The 9,325-nt window shown below is 39.2% G+C and overlaps 1 gene segment (V, D, J or C); it reads left to right on the top strand.

The window, feature by feature from the left end:
* Nucleotides 1-8,570: 8,570 nt before the first annotated feature.
* Nucleotides 8,571-9,076, top strand: LOC138825191 (immunoglobulin kappa variable 1D-16-like). The segment is given in 2 exon segments: nt 8,571-8,638; nt 8,754-9,076. Coding segments are annotated over 2 exon segments (378 nt in total).
* The last annotated feature ends 249 nt before the right edge of the window (nt 9,077-9,325 follow it).

The raw sequence follows: 9,325 nt of genomic DNA, 5'->3' as shown, positions 1-9,325 counted from the left end.
CTGTTCTGCAAACCAGTACCTGATGTTCTGAAAGTGGCCCCCTGTGTCTCTGCTGTTTCTCTGGGGCTCCCACAGCCCCCGCCGGGCCGGCTGGCTGGCGGCTTGGCGCGCTGCCGCGCGGCCAGTAAAGGTTGGGGGAGGGGTCTTCGCTTTTCTCTGTTTTGAAATTCTTTTCCTCTTTCTTTTTTGTTATTCTCCGCCTCTGGTTTTTCTCTGAGTGTTCGTCTTTTTGTTGTTGTCGGTCTCTTGGGGAGATTAAGCGTTGGAACTCGAACTCTCTTTTTGGTTGGAGAGCGCTGTGGCGTTTCCCTACTGCCCCGTCGCCATCTTGGTCCCCCCTCCTATTATATGCATTTTTGACAAACAATATATCCAACCTACAATGGATTTAATCTGGATTTAATGATAGTGTTTAGCATAATTTACACTCTGATTGAATTTTTTAAAACCTTGTAATAAACATTCTATAATACCTTAATAAGACTCTATATATGTTTCTGTATATATATTTTTCAAGTGTATGAAAATAGGTGAAGAATTACTCCCTAAGCTGATGACCACCCACAGTGGACATCATTCCCAATGTTGGCTATTCTTTTTGAATTCATGGCAATTTATTTTTATGACTTTATCTATTTCCTGATCTCTCAGAATTATTGGAAAAGTTGCTTATGTCACATCTTTAATACATTGGTAATTAATTTCCTTCTCACATTGGCAAATTGTGTCTTTCAATTATGTTTTTCTTCATGTTTTCCACAAGGTTTATAAGTACTACTCATCTTTTTAAAATATTTATTTTATTGTGATTATTAAGTTGAATTACAGAGGGATTATAATTATATGAAACAGATGAATACAGTGATAATGGATAATGAGATAATTTTGAACTATCTCTTCTGTTCCCTCACTCTCTCCCAGTCCCGCCCTCATGAATCCACCTATGAAATATATAAAGTTGTGTAGTTCACTTCCATCCATGTCCAGTGAGCTCCACTGCTGCCCCTATTCACAATTTTTCACTCAATTTCTATGAATTAATTTAACAAAAGAAGTGAAGGACCTCTATGATGAAAACTTTAAAAATCTTGAAAAAGGAAATCAAAACAGAACTTAGAAAATGGCAAAAATCCCCATCCTCCTGGATTGGAATGTTTAACATCGTGAAAAAGGCAATACTTCCCAAGTCTACCTACAAATTCAATGTGATACCTATCAAAATTCCAACCTCATTCTTCAAGGAAATAGAACAGGCAATCCAAAAATTTATATGGAACAATAAAAGACCCCGAATAGCAAAAACGGTCCTCAAAGGAATTTACACTGCTGGAAGAATATCAATACCAAATTTCAAACTCTACAATAAAGCCATAATAATCAAAACAGCTTGGTACTGGCACAAGAACAGACCTCAGGACCAATGGAATAGAATGGAAAACCCAAAAATGAACCTACAGACATATAGGTATCCAATCTTCGATAAGGGATCTGAAAAAATGGAATGGAAGAAAGACAGCCTCTTCAGTAAATGGTGCAGGCAAAATTGGTTAACTACTTGTAGAAAACTAAAGCTAGATCCTTGTATATCACCCTGCACAAGAATCAACACCAAATGGATCAAAGACCTCGGAGTCAAAGCAGACACTCTGAAAACATTACAGGATGGAATAGGAGAAACCCTAGGTCTCCTTGGCTCAGGCTGAAATTTTCTTAACAGAGACCCGGAAACACAACACATCAAAGAAAGGTTGGACAAATGGGATTGCATGAAGTTGCAGAGCTTCTGCATGGCAAAGGACATAGCTAGCAAGAGCAATAGAAAGCCCACGGATTGGGAGAAGATCTTCACTAGCCATACAACGGACAAGGGTATCATATCTAAAATATACTTGGAACTCAAAAAATTAAATCCCCCAACAACAAATCCTCAAAGAAACAATTGACCAATAAATAAGTGGGGTAAAGATTTAAAGAGAAACTTCTCTGAAGAAGAAAGAAGGATGGCCAAAAGACAAATGAAAAAATGCTCAATCTCCCTAGCCATAAAAGAAATGCAAATCAAAACAACATTGAGATACCACCTCACTCCAGTTAGAATGGCAAAAATCAAGAACTCTAATAACAACAGATGCTGGAGGGGATGTGGACAGAAGGGAACCTTACTTCATTTTTGGTGGGAGTGTAAACTTGTTCAACCACTTTGGAAAACAGTATGGAGGTTCCTCAAAAGACTTCACATAGAGCTCCCGTATGATCCAGCAATCCCACTTTTGGGCATTTACTCAAATTCTATACAATTCTGTATTCCCTCAACCCTCCTGAGCATGTACACTTGAATTCACCATATATAAAGAAAACAAAATCATCAAAAATTAAAACAAGATAGACAAATCTTTTGTTCTGTATCATTGAATTCATTTAGATATATGTATATATATATATATATAATTTTATGTAAATATGAAGAGTCATGTAGATTTCTGCCTAATTGTTTCTCTCCTAAGAGTATTCTCTTATGGTCTGATTTTGTGTAGATATTTAGAATCCTATATGATTTATCATATTCCAATGCTGTCTTTTCTTAAATCATCTATTCAGATTTCTCTTGGGCTCTGACTTAGACCAAACCATGCTGTCCTCAATTTGACCATTCATTCCAGAAGGTGGCAGGATTTACATACCAGTATCCAGTGAAGAACATTAGAGGTAGGGCTGGCAACCTTGTAACAATAGGCTCTTGATATATTTAGCCAGTGATTTCTCCAGGCCCTTCACCTGCAGACCTCTGGAACCCCAGAGTCAGCCTGTGGAAGTTCTAGATAGTAGAAATTTATTCTCTTCTCAGGTTAAAAAAAAAAGCTCTCACAGGCCTCTGGATCAAAGCAATTTTTCTTGTTGTGAGGATGAGCTATCAATCAGTCTGCCTTGCTCTCCTCACTAACTGATACAGACAACTTCTCTGATCTGATCTAGCTTTGAGATTGCTAATATTCCCAGACAGAAAGGAAGAGTCTGGGTATCATCCTATTTATTTGTCAGGGTGAGAACATAATGAAGACCCAGAGAAGATATCATAACACTGTAAGCCCAATGAGGAAGAAACAACATGATATATAAAGCCATTGTCTCAATGTCCTTTCTCTTACTCACTGATTTTGTTCTGACCACCTTCCATGTGAGATTACATGCTTCTTAATTATTAGTGTTCCATGTGAGGAAGCAGATATTGGATAAATTGATTGCCTTGTTTTTTTTAATTATTGTATGTCATCATAAGATTGTTAAACATAGCATGTACATTGATAACATGTGGTCTTAAGTCCAAAATTTTAAAAAGTCTAGCTGGAGATCGAGGCATATCACAAATACTGAGGTAATTTTGGTCTTCTCTGGTAGCAACAATCTTTTGTTTCAGCCCCCTAGCCATCAAACCACAGGACATGGCTTACATAGGCCATTGTTAAAATTGCTTCCTTGCTTTAAGTGTTTTTATAATTAATATAGTGAAGCCAAATAAGGGAAAGTTTGCCTCAGTCCTATACCTGATCCTAAGGAGATTCCACATTTCTGAGGATTGGGGGGTGGTCTAGAGGCTTGTACTCTGTGCCTAGGCGCTATCCCTGAGCTCCTCAGCTCAAGGCTAGTGCTCTAGTACATGAGCCACAGTGCCACTTCCAGTTTTCTAGTGGTAAATCGGAGATAGAATTTCAACGGACTTTCTGGCCCAGACTAGCTATGAACTATGAGCCTCAGATCTCAGGCTCTTGAGTAACTAGGATTACAGGTGTGGGCTTCTGGGGCCCTGTGAGAATCCACATTTTTTTTAATGTTTATATGTGTGTGTTGGAATAGACTGAGACATAAAAACAGTTTATATCTCTTGCTATGGCAGTGAGAATGTTCCAATGCATAAAGATATTAAACAAGTTTAAAATGTCCAGAAACTCTACTCTCTCCATATCTTCACTTTCTCCATATACCTGTATAAAACACTCATTTTGCCTTTATCTTATCCCTTTCTAGAGTTATTACAGAAAATTGAGATTAGGACACAAGAAAAGCAGGTCCTCATCCCTGTAGGCACCAATAGAACTGTGTACAGTACAGCAGACTGATGGTTACTTGTCCTGTTTGAATGAATCATATTCTCTACTCTAAAACTAAGACACATGGGCACCATGGACCTATGATGATTTCCTGAGATGAGCCAGCCTTGTAGCTATATCCATCTTTGCCCAGCCCTACCTAATTTGCATTTGCCTAGATCACGTCCTAGTGCCACAATGACTTCATAATAAGCTGTTCACACCTGTGCAGCAGTCAGTCCCAGTCAGCACACAACATGGACATGAGGACTGCTACTCAGCTCCTGGGGCTCCTGCTGCTCTGTCTCCCAGTTAAGGAAGGATAATACTTCTCTCACCCTATGTGCTCAATGATGCCTGTGGCTTCAGGGAAGTCATGTAATAACATGACTAATAATGTGGATATTTGCTGTTATGTTTCCAATGCCAGGTGCCAGATGTGACCGGTCTCCATCCAGATGACCCAGTCTCCATCCTCTCTGTCTGCATCTCCAGGAGACAGAGTTACCATTTCCTGCAAAGCCAGTCAGGGTATTAGCAATTATTTAGCCTGGTATCAGCAAAAACCAGGCAATGCTCCAAAGCTTCTGATTTCTTATGCAACTAGTTTGGCCTCTGCGGTTCCATCCAGATTCAGTGGCAGTGGATCTGGGACAGATTATTCTCTCACCATCAGCAGCCTTCAGCCTGAAGATTTTGCCACTTATTACTGTCAACACCATATTAATTACCCTCCCACAGTGATATAAGCCATGATAAAAAAAAAAAACCTCCCAGGAAAGCAGAAGTGAGATACTGGCCTGCCCCAGCTGCTTCTCCTATTTCCTCTACCTGTTGACAGTGCTTCTCAGATGCAGCCAGATTCTAAAGGAAGAATTCTCTCTGCAATCTAGCATTCTGGTCTTCTTAGCTCCAGCTGAATACCCATGGCACTGAGTCTCTGATTTAATAGTTGAAACCAATCGTTACATATGAGGAGTGTCCATAAATTATTTTGGACATTCCACTTCAGTAAATCATAAATTATTATTTTCAATCAATTTCTTTATAGAAACTAAAACAGATGCTCAAATAAAAATGGTCTTTTTGAGATTTTCTGAATTTACATATTAAAGAATCTGCAACACAATTTATGCTGGCCACTGATTTTCTGCAAGTTAATATCTTCCTTTCCTCTCCACGAACATCTGTTTCAGTGATACTTTGATTTCTTACTTCACAAATATCCAGCTTACAAGACAAAATATTTCTATAGTCTGTCCTTCAACCGTTATAAATGTCCTCACCCCTGCCTCATTCAAGCTACCCTAGATTAGAAGCTCCAGTTCTATTGGGAAGTCTGTCCTCTTCAACTTAATTTCCATTTGTTAGAAAAGGTATCTACTACTTTTGCTCAAAAGAAACATAAAAATACAAGAGCAACATGATCTCAAAAACAAGGAATAAATGAGATAATATCATAAAAGTGAGGATTTAGTGTTTCAAGAAGCTCATGCAAGCTCCCAAGTGTATGCTCAGAATTATAAATGTAAAAGTTGTAATTAAGAGGCCTCACATCTTAGCACAATTCTCAGTTCCATTTGTTTGTAATTAGTATTCGTCTCTTAGGAAAAAAATGAGTTCTCACACAATGGCCTTCTACTGGCATCCTCACAGAGCCAAACACCTAGACAAAGAAGGACCCAGGACCAGCACCACATCAGCAGTGTTGAACTTGGGTTCAGAGTACTTCAGAAGCTGGGAGGACTAAACTAGTACCCCCCCCCACACACAAAGAATTTCATGGCTCAATCCTGCAGAATCAAAGGCACAAACTCTTGTGAGGAAAAATTTCATTATAGCCCTCAATCACCTATAATAGGTTTTTAAATTTTTCAAGGTGTAATTATATAAATCTAAAGCTTATGAAATGTGGTCAATTTTCTTTCAATATTCTTTTAATCAATATGCTTTCAATGCAAATTCAGAAAGAAAAGCATACAACAAAGCCATTTTAAACTATAGAGATTCTTCCAATAACAGGATGTATATGTTTAATATATTGAGTGACAAACTGCAGAATATATTTATTTTGTCAAAGCTTCCTGACTCCTATACAAAAGTTCTAATACATGAGCCGTTCCCCATCCATTTTTAATTTTTAGACAGGTAGCATGCTTTTATCTCAATTGAGCTGGCAATGCACTTTCACATTCAGACTTTGTATTCTTATAATATGGAACAATGAGTTTGGATCTTTTCACAAGTATTCACTGAAACTTAATATCCAGGATGAACGTGGGTTAGGAAGGGTTCAAAATTACCCTTTCCTCCATGATCATACACCAGGCAGCACACTGAACCCCAGAGATTGTAAATAGATATAAGTTGAGATCTAGATAGAACAATGACTTAAAAGAGAAATTTCTAATGCTGTCTTAATTTCTTTATGAACTGTATGGTCAATAGATGTTTCAAATATCACTGGGATTGCAAAGAGGCTCTAGAAAGTTCTTGACAATGTATAAGGTCATTAAGATGTTAGGAAAGAATCAGGTCTTGAGACAAGCTGTTCAAACACACTTTGCAACGCAGGACAACAGTCTGACATACATTCACTGGATCTGAATTCCCAGGTCACATGGATTCCCCAGAGTTCTGATCCTTTCTTGATTAGAGTAGCTGCATCCCCCCTGGGAGGAGATCAGAGCACAGTACCTGGGACTGTGCCACCCTGTCCTTAGTCTTGTTTCAACCTGATTCCAAAATCCAATGAATGAAAGTCATTGGTCTTAAAATTAACAAACCTCATTTTCTAAGCTGCCACATCTAGCAATCCCATTTAAAAAATCAGAAGTGGCCATAGTGTCATCCTGAATGCCTAGCTTACTCCAACCACTGGAGTTACTTCCCAAACATATCTGTACCTCCATCTCACACCTGGACTAATGCAGAAACAAAGAGCTATTTAAAATGATTCACAATGCTACTCAACCTTCACAGCAGCTATCTTTTCTCTCCTTTGCTACATTAGGGTACTAGATCTGATCTGCAGGTATAGAAAGTAGAGGTGAGCCCCTCTCATCTCCAGGCAGTAACAGAAATTTGGGCACATATGATTAGAAAGAGAAGTAAGAGGACTAAGGAACAGGTGCTTAATGGAATGGAGCTTGAAAGTGATTTACCTTGAATCTGATCTGAAATATTAAACTGGTACTGGAACTATAGATGTACTACAGCCCTTTTGAGACCATGAGACATTAACACAGTATGGTATTTGAGAAAATAAGGAATTAAAAATCCATAAGGAAGCTGGGCACTGGTAGTTTGTGCCAGTAATCCTAGCTACTCACCAGTCTGGGATATGAGGATCACAATTTGAAGCCAGCTGAGACAAGAAAGTCGATGAAACACTTATTTCCAATTAACTACCTGAAAAACAGAGATGCAGCTCTAGTTCAGAGTGGTAGAGCACTTAAGCCTTGAGCAGAAAAGCTCAGGAACAACGCCCAGGCCCTGAGTTCAAACCCCACAGTGAAAAAAAAAGTACATGGTCATTGTGACAAGTCACAAATAATGATGTAATTTGGTCTTTTCTGTTAGCAACAAACTTTGGCACCAGCCCTTGAACCATCAAACCTCAGGACATGTCATACTTGAACCAGTACTCTACTTGCTTTTAATAATTTTTCTATCTTATGAAATAAAGCAACATAAACAAGGAAGAACTTGACTCAGTCTCACATCTACTGAAGGAGAAGCCTTTTTTTTTTTTTTTGGTTATAGGGCTAGAACTCTAAGTTTCTGCTATGTCCTTCAGTAATTCATCTCAAGGCTACTGCTCTATCACATGAGCCATTGCAACACTTCTGGGGGTTATTTTTGGTGGTTTATTGTAGATGACTCTCACAGACTTTCCTGTCTGGGCTGGCTTTGAACTATGATCCTGAGATCTCAGGCTCCTGAGCAGCTAGGACTACAGGTGTTAGCCTGTATTCATATTTTATCTTGTGTTTATATGTGCATTTTGGAATAAACTGAAGCATGAGTTCCTGGAAAATATAGCAGCTTATGTTTTCTGCACTGTCAGTCACATGATGCAATATCTAGAGAAATTAGAATAGTTTAAATGACAAACTCTGTTTTCTCTTATGTTCACAGGTATTTTGATATCCTGAGCTTGAAACACTCATTTTTCTCCTTAATCCTTTCTTTCATGTTGTTACATAGAATTGAGATTAAGACACTCAAGTAAACCAGGTCCTCACCATGAAGGCACCAAGAGATATCTTCATAGGACAGAGGATTGATCATGACTTGTGATGTGTACGTAAATCACATTCTCTGTTCTAAACTGAGATACTTGGGCACCATAGACTTGTGAGGATTTCCTGAGATGAGCTAGTCTTGCAGCTGTTTCCATCTTTTTGCATATGTCAAGGTCATAGCCCACTGTCTCAATGACTTCATATAGGCTGTTCACACCCTGTGCAGCAGTCAGTCCCAGTCAGCACACAGCATGGACATGAGAACCACTGCTCAGCTCCTGGGGCTCCTGTTGTTCTGCCTTCCAGGTAAGGAAAGATACCATTTCTCTAACCATTATGGCATGTGCTGACTGGGCTTCAGGGAAATCTGTAATAACATGAGTAATAATGTAGATATTTGCTTTTATGCTTCCAATACCAGGTGCCAGATGTGACATCCAGATGACCCAGTCTCCATCCTCCCTGTCTGCATCTCCAGGAGACACTGTCACCATATCCTGCAAAGCCAGTCAGGGTAATAGCAATAATTTAAACTGGTATCAGCAGAAACCAGAAAAAGCCCCAAAGCCTCTGATCTTTTACACTTCAAAGTTGGCCTCTGAGGTCCCATCCAGGTTCAGTGGCAGTGGATCTGGGACAGATTATTCTATCACCATCAGCAGCCTTCAACCTGAAGATTTTGCCACTTATTACTGTCAGCAGTATGTAAGTATACCACCCACAGTGATACAACCCATAACATAAACCTCCCAGGGAAGCAGAAGTGAGAGGCAAGGCTGCCCCATCTGCACTTTCTGGTGCCTCTACCTATTGACAGTGCTTCTCACATGCAGCCTAGCTCTGACAACTATTGCAAGCTTTTCATTCAACTTTCTGCAAAGGCTTCTCTCTATCTCTGTCTCATTTCTCTTCCTCTGCCCTTGAAGCACAGACATGGCCATGTCTCTTCTCAGATATGGGCATCTTTTGTGATTCACATAGTAAAACACAAGC

This window comes from Dipodomys merriami, unplaced genomic scaffold (assembly GCF_024711535.1).
Source record: "Dipodomys merriami isolate MVZ:Mamm:240054 unplaced genomic scaffold, mDipMer1.0.p SCAF_136, whole genome shotgun sequence".
NCBI classification, from domain to species: domain Eukaryota; kingdom Metazoa; phylum Chordata; class Mammalia; order Rodentia; family Heteromyidae; genus Dipodomys; species Dipodomys merriami.
This window is presented reverse-complemented; position numbering and strand designations above follow the sequence as displayed.